The sequence below is a fragment of the Arachis hypogaea genome, chromosome 13, assembly GCF_003086295.3.
Source record: "Arachis hypogaea cultivar Tifrunner chromosome 13, arahy.Tifrunner.gnm2.J5K5, whole genome shotgun sequence".
NCBI classification, from domain to species: domain Eukaryota; kingdom Viridiplantae; phylum Streptophyta; class Magnoliopsida; order Fabales; family Fabaceae; genus Arachis; species Arachis hypogaea.
In genome coordinates, this window is record NC_092048.1 from 10,681,886 (window position 1) to 10,696,977 (window position 15,092).

Here is a 15,092-nt window from a genome sequence, read left to right on the forward strand (position 1 = left end):
GTTTTGATACCAATATAGATAGAGTAGAATTTGGAGGGAATAATTGTAGTAGGGTAGGGTAAACAAAGAACCTGGAAGCATGTAATGAGTAAGCTTATGATATGAACGGCAATAATTTCACAGTTCCAGTGATACTAATAAGAAGCTATATATTAAGGTGAGTAAGTTTATGATATGATTAAGATTCATATAAGCTAAGCTTATTATATGTTGGGTATTGTATATCTTCTAAGCTAGGCTCACCGACGATGAATTTAAGAACATCACATTGTTTCTGACTACATTACACAGAAAAAGAAAAAGACATTATTAAGGTACATGTGTAGCAGTTTTCCTCTCAAAGCAAATGGCATTACCTTTCATTGAATTCGTAAAATGAGAGACACATGTTTAATATTTTAAAGCTAGGACATTATATATGTGGTAAAAGATTGACAGCTCAAGCACAATTATTGATTTGAGATTTGTTTTTGTTGTAGCAGTTGCTAGTAGGGTGCCGTCTATGGAGGCTTAGCTTGTTTGCTTCGTGGCTATGGTGGCTAGATATGATAGAACCTATGAGAGTTTGAGAGTTGGAACGGAGATGGTTTTGACTTGGATTATGACCCCCTTAATCGCAATAAATTTGTTAAGCATTCACGCCAAAGAGATCTGTTAGGAAACGGCCATGAACGCCGCCCAGATCCATGACCCTGGCAACACGCACATCTGGCTCGGCGCCAAGGCTAAGACCAATTTTCCATCTTATTTATGAATTTATAAGCATTCGTAAACTACTTTTAATTTCCTATAGGTTGAGGACTTGAGGTAATGCGTTCTTTTTAATCAATCATGATGCAAGTTCAACTATTGAATTGAGATTGTTGCTGGAAAAGCTCAACCTTTTATATTCTTAAATTTCATCCACCAAGTGCTTAATATTTGCAACTCAGTCATCCGATTAGTAAATGAATAATATACATTTAGTAATGCATTTCTATCATGATACATACTACGCATTTCATTTAAGTACATTCAACTTACAGGTTACTGTTGATTGTTGAGGTAACTGATCCAAAATACACAAGTTGAGATTTCAATTATCACTACTTTTTATTTTTGTTGTGGAAATAATATTTTTTGAAACACATAATAATTAAAAAAAATTCTAAGCACAACATACATGATCTATTTAATAGAATGATGAGTACACAGTAAATAAATAAATAATATGTCATTATATTATTATCTTTTAGTCAAAATATAGTGATAAAAAGATGGAAAAGTATGAGGAAACAATAGATTTATTGTACAATGCATACAATGGGAGTTTAAATGAAATTTAAATTAAATAATGGGTTATCAATTAATTTTGTATTATTTCTAATTTGAAATTTAAAACCATTTAGTATTACTATTAATTATAGATTCTAATCAACTAATTAGGTTAAAACGCTGCGTCATCTCATCAACGATCACACGGCTGCCCCATGCAGGATCTTTCCAACGCAGCCGCCCTCTCATCTACGATCGACAGCGCCGCCCTCTCATCTGCACACAACGCAGCACGGCTGCCCCATGCAGGAGCTTTCCAACGCAGCCGCCCTCTCATCTACGATCGACAGCGCCGCCCTCTCATCTGCACACAACGCAGCCGGTGTTCACTCCTTCAGAATGGCAGAATCGCAAGAAGAACATGCTGCAAGCGAGGGTCCTCCTTTATGCACATCACCTAGCCGAAATTCATTAATGGAGGTTGATATAGTTGAACCGTTAGTTTGTGTTGCCTCTGAAGTTTCTGAAAATTTATCAAATGAACAAGAAAACTTAGCCGCCGATGTCGCAGAGCACGGTCACAAGTCGAACAAGGTGAGCAATTAGGATTCTCAAATTCTGCCATGGATGTTTATTTCGCGTTTAGTTCTGCCATAAATGAGTTCTTTGATTGTATGCTTATTGAAACATGCAATTGTAATCGATGAGTTGAGATGCAATTAAAGTTATGTTTGTTTTATTTTTAATAGTATGATTATATGCATTGAGGATTAGCTGAAATTAAGTAATCATTTTATGGTTATATGATTATATCCAGGAAGTATATTTTCTTACGTGTTTTTGTATGTGAATTTATGCTGTCATCATGTTAAATGGCATCTTCATTTGCTAATCATCCTATTATGGACTTATGTGCCTATATGCATGATGGGATAGCATAATCTAATTTTTGGGTATGCTTATATTAATTTATTTTTATCTACAGTGTGTGTATATTATCTCTACATGATGATCATGCAAGTATGTAAAATAGATAACAATAGTGTGATGCAGTGACTGAACTTGTTTACTGAATTGAAGGAATTGCTATTTGTATTTGCAACATGCTAACCATGATATGCTTATATGAGTGTTTTAATCATGTAATGATATGCTTATATGCTCACTGCATATTTGTAACGTTATATGCTCATATGCTTCCTGCATATTATTTTAATGTTTTTTATGCTTATAGGAATAAATAATGTTAAGATTTTAATATTTTTCTTCCTGCACCTGAAGAAAAGAGTGTGTGTATCTGAATATACAGGAAAAGAATTTTTTTCACGGAGTGAAAAAAGAAGCCACTAAAGATAGATTAAGGCCCTTAAATAATAGCCAAAATAAAAGAAATAATTTTACATAATTTTCATTGAATGAAAAAAAAAAACAACTAAAGGGTTGAATTTAATTAAATAATACATGAAATGAAAAAAATAATTCTCATGGTTTGATTTGTAGCTGTTGATGTGTTTTCGGTGATTTTTTTAGAGATAAAGATGTGTAAAGTTTGATAAAGATGTGCAAGACTGGGTTTTGTTCAAGAATTCAAGACGGAGAAAACAAAAGAATTCACCCCCAGTATATGTTTGGCTTAATCTCAACTTTTTATGTTTATTTGGTATAGTACTATCATAGAACATAACTATTGGACTTTTTCTTTTCTTTTTTTTTTTGGCAGGTGGTTCGTCCGTACACATTTCAAGATATAAACCATTGTGCTGTTTCTGGCCTGAATGTTCCCGAACAAGCCGGTGGTTTCATGTCTTTGTTAAGCTCCTTCAACAAAAAGTAGGATTAGTTGGACGAGGTTGTGATAGTGTATATTTTCTCATCTCTGTGTTTATAGGATTCATGTTAGTTTAAAGATTCTAAGGCAGTTGTTGCAAAGGTCCATATGTTATTAATTGCAAGAACCCTTTTTCCATTAGATAGAACGAACCCTTTTACTTTTTTTATTTCGTGTACACTTAAAACATAACGAGTATATTGGGTGGTTATTCTATAATCCACGAGATAGTTTAATAAAGTTGTACCCGATTTCTACATGCCTCACTGTATAGTTTTCTGGTACGTAGTTGTTCATTATAGACACTGTTTACACGTATTTATAATGAACTAATGTGGATGTTCATTTCCATAGGTAATCAGATGTTCATTTTTACTCTAAGCATGGATGGTTACCTGTTAATACTCGTGTGTACTGCACTTGGTTGTTATGTTTTGATTTTGATATTATAAAAATTTTGATAATTTTTCTTCTGAGATAGATTAATTCTTTCGTTCTTTTTAACAAAATTTTTAATATATGCGTTGAAAAATAAGTCCTTAATAAATTAAAAAAATATAAACTAATATTTTTCATCCAATAATCAGTTAATAATTTTCTCTTTATTTTATAATCCCAACTCAAATCTTTATTCTCTATTTACTTATCATTTTGTTAGCTAACTATTGTCTAAAATATAAACTGGATGTTCATTATAGTAAGGTATTGGATGTTCAATTTAGCTATATTAGTGGATGGTTAGTGGTCACATATCTCAACATGCACAAGTATGGCAACTTTACCAAGCAACTTTGATAAATCCGGGATTTTAACATATAAAAAAACATAGATAATTTTTAGGTAAAATAACCAATAAATCATTGTACTATAGAAAAAAAAAGATGTCCTGGAATCAAGTCTTTCTAATGTGACAAACAAATCCCTAATCATCTCAGCAGTAGGTAAACTCAGTATAATGTGGTAGTTCAATTCATTGCAACTAATACTAAGTAAGCAACTTCTTCTTGCCTTTGCGCATTGCCCCCTTCGGTAATCCCTCCGCACGTTCAATCAATGACCGTGTGCTAGGTGCAGTGTATGGTGAACTAACGTCCTTCTTCTTGTTCCGTGGTGCATTGCGACGAACAGGTTTAACCGTTTCACTCAATAATGAAACAAGCTGATGAACCAATGCATTGTGTGAGCCACAAATTATGTCTAGCATCAACTCCATCCGGTATGAACTGAGTGAATCCTGTGCGTAGATTTATCAGGGAACTTAGTGTTAAGAATCATTACCGTGGTATTTTTGTACATCACGAATAATTAGAATTACGAAAGTCTTTATTTTACGAAAGTTCCACAATTAATAGAATTCCATTAAAAAAAAATTCTACCAAAGTCGCCATGTAATAAGGATAACCGAATTAGGAACATGGTATATAAGGAGTGAGCTAATAAATGTGAAGTCCTGATACAGAGATAACTAAATTCCAAGCAAACTGAAGTGGTAGACATTCTCTAAATGTTTGGTCTAGTGGCATATATGGATAAAACTGGTTAAATTTATGCATGGACTGATCATTAATTATATCAAGCACACCAACATACTTATAGATTCCCGGATAAAAAACTTAATTTCAGGTAGCCACAAAAGAAATACATATATAATTTTTTGTATTGCAGAAAAGAAGACAATTTTATTTATAATGCAAGCCGTGTAATTTAATATACCAGCATCTAGCAGTGTTCTGTCATGCTAAATTTACACTGTAGAAAAAATTCTACCAAATTTGCCATGTAATAAGATCACACAATGATTATTCATCCAAAGTGAGTAATAAGGTTAGCCAAATTAATTTTATCTAATACCCAGGTCCAATGAATATGAAAAGATAAATAAACAAATAGATAGATAAATAAGACCACTAGCAGACAAAATGATCATAGAAATAAGTTTAGGTAATATGAAGGAGCAACTATACACTAAACATATACACCACACATGATTAAATAATGACTCTCAAGAAGTAGTAGTACTGGTATATAGTGCCGCCTATGAATCATGAGCAACAAAAATCAATGGACTGATATATCATTCCATAACTCCACGCGCACACACACACACACACACACACACATATATATATATATATATATATATATATACACAAAATCCACAACAAATTCCCATCACATTATGTCAGTTTGGCAATGCTTGATCAGACCTCATTTAACCACAACTATTCACATCACAAAGCACTTACAATTCACAAAACATTAAAAAAAGAAAAGCAAAATCTCCAAAACACTAACGAATAATTCTATATTGCTGGATTCTCTAGATACAAGGCTAGTATATGGCACACCATTTTATTGATTATGAAACTAGAGAAAAAATGATAGAGATCAGCAACATAAAAAACAAAGAGGGCACAATAATCAAAGTGGGTTAATCACGCATTTCATCAACAAAATCCATCTACAATCTAACATGCAACCGCGATTACTAATCAGAAACTGAACAACCTCACCCACTTACCTTGGATGGTTAGGATCCTTCCGGTCAAGATGTTGGATGTCTTTCCAGTGACCTGTTCAATAGCAGGAGGCTATTTCTCGAAGGTGGGCTGCTTCTGTGCTCAGAGAGAACGGGTCCCGGTCGCGGAATACTCGGAAGATGTTTAGTTCGGCGGTGAGATCTCCGACGCGGCTGTTCTGATCGACGGCTTCTAGCCCGGCAGCTGGGTTGCTTGCTTCTCGCCCGGCAGTTGTTCTGATCTTCGACGCGAATGCCGGATGTTCAGTGACGGCGCCGTGCTGGAGGGAAGCGAACAGGTCGCTTGCTTGCAAGGTTGCGGCGCTCAGGTTTCTAGCGCCGTCACGGCTCTCTGCTACCAATTGGAAGGGTTTGAGTGGGTGAAGAGAAAGGGCGAAACAAAAGGAATTGGGGTTTGGGGAAAAATTAGAAATAACAAAAGTATGGTGGTGTGCTAAAGTAAACAGCCATATTAGGATTAGGGTTAATTTTCTGTTTTAAATTCAATTGGGCCCAATTAAAAAGTCCATTGTAGCCATTGTATAGATATTTCATTGTCTCCCTAGCGGGATCCTAAAAAGATTATACGGAAATATAAGATTTTATAGTAACATGTTACATACTCAAAATCTTATAATATTAAATATTTGTCTCTCATTTTACTCTAATCTAGTACAATTAGCATTGAATATCCTTTGGTATGTTCATAGAAAAGGGATGCTCCCATAAAGATGCGTAAAATATCTTTTTGTAAAAGCATTTACGTGTCGCATTATTGTTAGACGTATAACGTATTAATGAATCGGTTATTTTTGAATTTTTTAACAAATTTGAATAAAACCGATTTTTTTTTATAACAATAACAATAAATTCAATTTTTTTTAGGGATTTAATTGTATTTTTAAATTTTTAGGGATTTAAATGTCCGAAAAATAAAAAGTCAGGGATATAATTGTCTTTTTATCAAAAAATTTAAAGATATTCGGTTTAGATGGTATAATTCGATCAGATCAAATCGGGTCTAATAATTATAATGCAGACAATTAGATTTATTATTGTTACTATAATAAACCGATTTTATTCTGGTTTATAATAAAAAATAAATTATTAACCGATTTTAATAAGAATATCCAATAATAACATGACATGTGTGAACGTCTTTAAAAAAGACATTTTTAGTGTTTTTATTAAAGTGGTCTCCCATAGAAAATATATATAATACAGAAAGAAACTAGCATTATTAGTTATTTACTATATAATAATAATAATATCTTATATCCTGAGTTGAAACAAATTCTAATAGATTAAGGCTTTCTTATACTGTTCATAAGTGAAAAATTTTATACGCTTTGTATTTTTAATACAGGGGTAGAAGGTGGTATTTTTAAATAAGGTGAAAAGTTTGTGTATTTTTTATTTGAGAAACTTTTTCCGTATAAGCGTTTTTTTATACAAGTCTTTACAAGTACCCCTTCTTCTTCTTCTTCTTGCGCACGTTCTTCTTCATCTTCCTCTTTTTCTTCTTTTCTTTCGTTTCTTACCTTCTCTTTCTCCTTCTTCAACCATTACTGCACGTTTTCACTGTACCTTCTTCTTCTTCTTGCTACACGTTCTTCTTCCTCTTCTTCTTCTTCTTCTTCTTCTTCTTTTCTTTCGTTTCTTGCCTTCTCTTTCTCCTTCTTCAACCGTTACTGCACGTTTTTACTGCACATTCTTCTTCTTCTTCTTGCTGCACGTTCTTCTTCCTCTTCTTCTTCTTTTCTTTCGTTTCTTGTCTTCTCTTTCTCCTTCTTCATTTACGTACTTTTCTCTCTGTTTTCTTTCTTCGTTATTCTCAATTTCCATTGTTTTTTGACATCAAGTTCTGAAATCGTTTTTGAAGAAGAAGAAACAGCAGAAGATGAGGAGGAGAAAGAGAAAGAGTTCTAAATTATGCATAAGGTGTACTTCAACGAATTTTAGGTGTATTTCTTAAATCCTTTGGGTGTATTTCTGTAATCCTTTGGGTGTATTTCTGTAATCATTTGGGTGTATTTCTGAAGTTTCATTATCTTCAAATTTGGGAAGAAACTCGTTTTCATGGAGGAAGAAGAAGAAGAGTCGTTTATAATGCATGGTGAGTAGCGCGCTTTGAAAACAGGAAGTGGTTGAATAACGTGCGTTTATTTACTCTTGAATGTGGGAGTGTAATACGTATTTTTTGTTGGGCTTGTGCCAACTTGTAAGCCAAAAAGAATTGTATGTGTAGCAGGCCTCTTTTTATTTATATGGATACCACATATCTGATCCTCAGATTTGTGGTGTTTTAATTTTTTTTTTGTTGATAACCACAAATTTAAGGGTCAGATTTGTAGTTTTAAATTTTTCCTTTTTTTTTTAAATACAAATATGAGGGTGTCATATTTAAGTTTTTTTTTTATTTTAAATTTTTTTGAATATACAAATCTGACCCTCAGATTTGTAACCCTATGAAATCTGACCCTCAGATTTTTCTACTTCTCCAAATCTGAAAGTCCGATTTGTTATTCAAAATTAAAAAAAAAATTAATCCATATTAAAAAAAAATACACCAATAATCCAGAATGATGAATTACACATAATTTTTTTTCATATAAAAAGAATTAGCTAATTTTATAATGTTAGAATAATAATTAAAAATACTAAAAATTACTGATATTAAATAATTTTTTTTAAATATGCATGCCAATATATATTTTTTCTTCTTATCAAAGATTGAAATTAATTAATTATATAATCTCATTAATTTATTACATAAAAATGTAGCTCACCAAGAAACACTGAAAAGGGGGATAAAAGACTAAGGCAAGTGTATCACCAACTAAATGTGAAGAAGAATATGAAAATTACTTCAGCCACAGTGTCACCTTCAATATCTCCATCTTCAACAAGACCACTTGTAATACTCAGAATAATGAAAAGGAACAGCTTATCAATGTTTGAATAAAAAAAATAATAAAAAAAAGGTGGAAAGAAAACCCTAATCAATACAAGTCTCTCACCCTATTATTAATACTACATTGATTAAGGGTAGCTAGGTATAGCTATAGGCCTATAGTGTGAGTGATTCTTTGTTTCTTTCTTTCTTTTATTTTATTCAAAGAGGAAGGAATAATAGTACCAAAAAAGAAAGAAAAAATAAGGTGAAATTATTAAAATTTAAAGGAAAAGAAAAAGAGGGAAAAAATTGTGACTTATTGTGATGTAATTGAATTGAATGGTGTCAGTACTGTTGGGTAGTGAGAATTTTTATTAGGGTAACTGAATTGATGAGAAAGAAAGAAATAAAAATGAGAGAATTGAGAAGGGGTCACATTATATATCATATAGGAAGATTTTTAAGTGTATTGTCATATCAGTCAGTAATTTTTAATCGTTGATTTTAATTATATATATTATATATATTTTTTATAATTAAGATCAACGATTAAAAATCATTGAAAAATCGATATGACGACATACATAAAAATTTTCCTATCATATAACATAATTATGATGATTTATGATTTGGGAGTTACTCAAATGAAGATACCAAAAATTTTTTTGTTTTATATAAAAGTGTGATTTATTTATTTAATTATATTTTAAATAAAAATAATATTTTTATAATATATCAAAAATTAATAAACATCTTCCGAAAAGTTTAAACTGATTTTGGGGTTCATCAAAAATTGAACTTTTGACCTTTCGGATCTAAGGCTCTAATACCATGTCATGATACCACTCATCCAAGAAGCGTCAGCTAATGAGAAAAGGTAACACTAATGGTTATATCTCTAATACTCCCTAAACCTCCATTATACACATTATACAAATATTCCATTGACTCCTCGTACTATCTCATTCCATAATGTTATACAGGCAAAAAAAGGTTCCACAATAACCCACCTTTTAGTAAATTTGGGTCCAAATACTTTGCTTTCAGTCCAACACCTGCATAGTTTGGTTGTCCAGTAACAAATATAGACACAAACACAACCAATGCCAATATCCCAGCAATCACAGCGCACACTATTGGTAATCTTTTTTTTTTTTTGGTCAAATCCTAAGGTGATGTTAATAAACAGCACAAAGAATGTGCATGAAAGTTCCACTAGCAATGCAACTAGTGGCTTGGATTCTAGTCCTTTTTTTTTATCAAAATCACCAATTGCAGATCTTCCTAGTGAATACTTTTATTCCAAAATTGGATCTATCACACATTTTAGTATAATGAAACCAATAATTGAACCAATACATTGTACACTAACATAAATTAGTGCACGTATAAAGGGTGTTGTTAGTATAATATGTGCATTAACATATATAATTGCACAATACACCGATTTAATAATTGGTTTCATTTTGCTAAATTAAAGCGTGTCATCGATCCAAAATTGAAACACATTTTATCAAGAGGATGTGCAATTAATGATGTTGATATCAAAACCACAAGCTGCATTGTTAGTGGAATTTTTATACACATTTTTTTATGCTATTTATTGGTATTACCTTGAGATTTGATAAGAAAAGGTCAAAGGAGTTAGGGTTACTTATGGTGTGTTTTATGATTGTTGGGGCAAATAGCATTGGCAGTGTTTCTGTCTATATGTTTTATTGGGCAACCGGACTTTGCAGTTATTGGACTTAGCCCAACAAAGTGTTTGGACCCAGTTTTGCTAAAAGGTGAGTTATTGTGGAATGGACATTGAGATTTTTGGATTGCACATATCTTGTCATGCAGAACATATTATGGGTTGTCTATAAATTTTCCAAAGAAGAGTGTATTGAAAATATAGGAGGAGTGTCTCTAGGAGTACTGTCTCAAATGATCTTTTAGTTTGAAGATGAACGTGAGCCCAACTAAGCCACAAGTGGTTCGAATCTTAGCATTGATAGCTAGATGCCTAGATTAGTGTATGTGAATGAGTGAATGAGTGTATGAGTGTATTTGTATAACAAAATAATAATAATAATAATAATAACATTGTATAAAAAGTTGGAATCAATTGTCTAAGACTCTTAAGGAGGTTATTTGTTCAAACTACTACAAGCAAATAGAAGTTATTTGTTATTTTAAGCAAATTTCACCTTTATAATGTACTTATCTATTGAATTTAAATCATTTTACTTATTCTTAGTTTACTCTATTAGATTTTGTTTCAACTCAGTACATAAGATATTATTATTATTATTATTATTATTATTATTATTAACTAATGCCAAGTTCAATCCATTAGTTCGGTTTCTTTCTGTATTATATATATTCTCTATGAACATACCAAAGGATATTCAACACTACTTGCACGAGATTAGAATAAAACAGGAGACAAATTTTAATATTCTAAAAATTTGTTGTGTAGCATATTATTATGAAGTCTTATATTTTCCTATAATCTTCTTATCACTATATTTTGACCAAAAAAAAATATAGTGACCCATTCATTTTTTTTATTTGCTGTGTACTTATCATTCTATTAAATAGATCATGAATAGAGAAAAATAAGTTGTACAAATATTTTTTTACTAAATATTAAAAACCTTATTAGTATATCATGAAATAAAATACATCAGAATAAAATGCAATTTTCATTTTTCTTTTTTTATGCGATGATAAAACAGCCAACATGCCCAAATAAACCAGGAAGTGATTGATGACTAATAAGTAATAACTCTTCCATCTCCATGGCATTTTCTAAATTTCCACATTCATAAATATCCCCACAACATACATACAAACTTGACAAGTCATGCTACTAATTAATAGTTTCCATATGTTATATATTATTATGATATGATTATTATTAATTTTTAAGTGTCATATATATATATATATATACTTGGGAGAAGGTTATGCTGCTGTTTCAGTAGTTGATGGCTTGAGAAGTGAAGAAGAAGAACCAAGAGGCTCATGCACTACAGAGTTGGAAGAAACTGATATGGGATTTCCCTCAAGCTGCAACATAATACTTCCTAGTATTTCAGTTAACAGTTTCTTGAATTCATCTTCTTTAACCATCTTTGCATCATCTGCATTCATCATCTTGAACACTTCTCCAATAACCTTATCCATCTGCATATATAACAATCAACTGTCACAAAATTCACCTACCAACTTTTGAAACAGATCAAAATATTACTCCCTCTGATTTAAAATACCTGTCAATTCGGATAAATCATGGTCCGAACTAACAGTTATAAATATATAAAACAACTTCGATAAATTATTTCGGATCATACCTCTTCAATTGCACCAAATGGTGGTAATCCAGCAGATGGAGACACTCCATCTAGTGCTAGCCGTAGATACTCCTTTGAAATTTTTCCATTCTTATCTTTAGGCAAATTCTCTACAACTGAATTCAAAGTCTGCATATCCAATTATAGATTGGTCAACTCAATGCAATATTTTAACAAAAGTAAGATAATTAGTATATATAATATATAATATGATCCTAATTTATAAAGAAATGAATTAACCTTGTCAAATTCAAACTTGTTGGATAGTAGTCTCTTAACACCAGATCCATCAAAGGTGTTTTCGCTATGAGCAACAATGACAGGTTGCTCCTTAAGCCGTTCAGCTACACTTAATGCAACTTTCTTAAACCCCTCCAAAAATGTCTCTTGATTTTCAGAAGCAAGAGGCTTATCCCAATCAGGTCCACCTTGAGATAACAGTACAGGTTCCACAATGTTGCTAAACACCTAAACACAACCAGTAAGTACAAAATGAACTTGGCATTACTCTGTGTGTAAGTCAACAATTAACCGACTTCGACTACATGAATCAAACGATATCAGAATACAGTGGACAGTAAGTACAAAATGAACTCAGAATAAGTGTGTAAAATTTTCAGTTCTAAGAAGTCAATAATTAACAGACAAACAAATAAGAACTTAGACTACACAAATCGAACGGCGTCAGAATATAGGTCATGTACTTGATCAAGGCAAACAAAGTTTGTAACAAAGGTTGGTATTTGATGATTACCCAAGAATCTGAAGCAGGAGGAATTCCTTGATCAACAGTGAGTTTAGAAAGAGCTTCAACTATATGGTGACGAAGTGATTTTTGAGGGGAACCAATCTGAGAGAATATGGATGCCATTTCAGCTTCATAACTTGGGCCATTAAGAAACTCAAGAAGATCTTCACCATCAATGCGTAGAATCACAATTGGATCTCTCTTCAAACCAGCAGCCATACCCAACAGAATGTCTGACAGAACCTCCTTGAACTCACTCTTGCTCACTTTTTCTTGCTTGCCATGTGTGAACTCATTCAACACCTATGAAACAAAAACCCCATTGGAGCATTAAAACAAACATCTCATATGCATTAATCCTGATTCATATGGTACATTGCTTTTACACGTCACAATAATATCCTTAGAATCATATTGCTATATGTTGTGACTAATGTATCTTATGCTTTATATATTTATTCTTTTGCTGTCTTTAGCACTATAGTTATATTTGTTAGGTGAGAAATTTTACTTTTTCTAAAAGCATGCCACAAAAAAAGAGCAACTTTTTTTGTCCCCAGAATATGACATTGCCTTCAAAATGCAGCTAGGAGCAAAACTTTCCAAGCATATGTTGACTTTTTGTTACTACAAACTCTGAAAGTCTAATAACTCCAAACTTTCTAGCATTTTCTTAATAAGCATAGTAGTTAATTAGTTTTGAGGTATGATTTTGAAGTTTAAACAGCACAAATAATCAACACTTTGACACACTAATATTTTTAGTTCCAGCATGTTCCTTAACCAGATTCTTCCTTATATATGTTGATAAGAAGATAGGCACAAAAAAGTGAAGTAACAAAGAAAAGAAATCAATTGCAACTTTGCAACCAAAAAAGAGAGTCCCACAGAACCGACCAAGTTATCTTATTCATCCATATATAATAATAATAATAACTATTTTAATAATATTGTTTTTGGGACCAGCAAGAAGTCAATTCTTGGTGAAAGAAAATCTTATGTGATGTCTCAAAAAGGATCACAAGTATAAAAACAATATACATGATATATAAATAAACCACATAATTGAAAAAATAAAAAGGGTACGGTTCTCCATCAACATCTGATGCATTAATCACAGAGATTTAGATTGCCATATAGAAGATGCAGAAATGGGTTCATTATAGTTCTTGTATTGCCACAACAAAAACAAAGAAAGGAACAATAACATTCAACTAATAAACAAAAAACAACAGACATTGGAACAGAATCAAACCTGATGCAGATAATGACATCAGATTGAAAATAGTATCATATGTGAAAATTGAAAAACATCAGAATTGAGAAGAATAGAATGCTACGAGCAAATTAAAATTTGAAGATAGAAAACAAGAAAAAGTCAACATACATAAACACCTTATCTTCTTATTTAGTCGGTTTGACATGCACCTTTATTTTCTTGCCCTCAGTCCTTTTCACTAAGGACCTCCTTATTAGTAGTAACTTATTTTTCACTCTAGTAATATCTAAATCTTATTCATGTTAAGAAAATATGTCAATCCTCTGCGGTTATTTCATGCAAAATCAATAGTTAAAAATAATTGTATAATAAATACTATTAATTTCAGATAAAAATAACCACACCTACCTCAGAATAGATGTGGTCAGAATCAGGGTTAGAACCCTGAGCAGGGAGACCAAGAGCAGCACCAATATCAGCAACAGCAGGTTGAAGTTCCTTCACAGAAAGCTTGCCATCTCTGTCTCTATCCAGCTCCTGAAACTTATGGTCCACGAAGTTGCTGAACACTGCCTCGTTCCCAACCAACTCCATTATATTGGAACCGTCTAGAACCTGTCCATTCTTTGCTGATGAACCGTTATTCACTCTTCTCTCCATGATTCCTGTGACTCACTTTTCTTTTCTTTTCTCCCTTTTAATTTCCTTAGCTTCCTCCTCTCGTGACTCCAACTATCTTATTAAAGTGTGTTTGTGTGAGGGAGAGAGTTGAGGATTCTCTATGAGATCACATACACACATACATACACACTTTTTAGTTTTCTTTTGTGTTTGTATCTATCTATATATCTATATATACATGTGTGTGCCTAGTGGCTGTCAACTATCAAATCTCAAGTTTCAATTAAGGATTCCCTTCTCGAAGCCTCATGCTTGTGCTTCCTTTTTCTATTTATGATGATAATCATCAATTTCATTTCTAACAAAATGGTAAAACAAATACATAATGTTAGAGAAATAATAAAAAAATAATTAAAATAACTTAAATTTATTTTTTATTAATTAATATTTTTTTATTAAATTTAAAATTAAATTTTAATATATAAAATTAATTAAATATTAATTAAAAGTAATAAATTTTATTCATCTCGATAATAATATTATACCACAAAAAGTAATTATTCTATACACATAATACGTATGAGCACGTAGTAGCAGACACTTAGGTCAAAATGAAAGAAGCTTATAAGGCCTAATAATAGGTAATCCACTATCTAATTAGTGGTAT

At 31.9% G+C, this 15,092-nt stretch overlaps 1 protein-coding gene and 1 long non-coding RNA gene across 3 annotated transcripts; both read right to left on the reverse strand.

The window, feature by feature from the left end:
* Nucleotides 1-3,872: 3,872 nt before the first annotated feature.
* On the reverse strand, nt 3,873-6,071 carry LOC112737139 (uncharacterized). The gene is made up of 2 exons (XR_003168885.3): nt 5,604-6,071; nt 3,873-4,316 (listed from the first exon to the last, which is right to left on the reverse strand). It is a non-coding gene; the product is annotated as an uncharacterized lncRNA (long non-coding RNA).
* A 5,217-nt stretch (nt 6,072-11,288) lies between these two features.
* On the reverse strand, nt 11,289-14,819 carry LOC112737140 (uncharacterized). Of its 2 annotated transcripts, none has more exons than XM_025786910.3 (5): nt 14,213-14,819; nt 12,592-12,888; nt 12,078-12,305; nt 11,838-11,966; nt 11,289-11,670 (listed from the first exon to the last, which is right to left on the reverse strand). In XM_025786910.3, the coding sequence occupies exons 1-5, from the start codon at nt 14,462-14,464 to the stop codon at nt 11,449-11,451; spliced, it is 1,128 nt and encodes a 375-aa protein (XP_025642695.1). In that variant the 5' UTR covers nt 14,465-14,819; the 3' UTR covers nt 11,289-11,448. The 2 variants fall into 2 exon arrangements, with proteins under 2 accessions (XP_025642695.1, XP_025642696.1); XM_025786911.3 differs by lacking the exon at nt 14,213-14,819 and adding an exon at nt 13,097-13,607.
* Between the last annotated feature and the right edge of the window lie 273 nt (nt 14,820-15,092).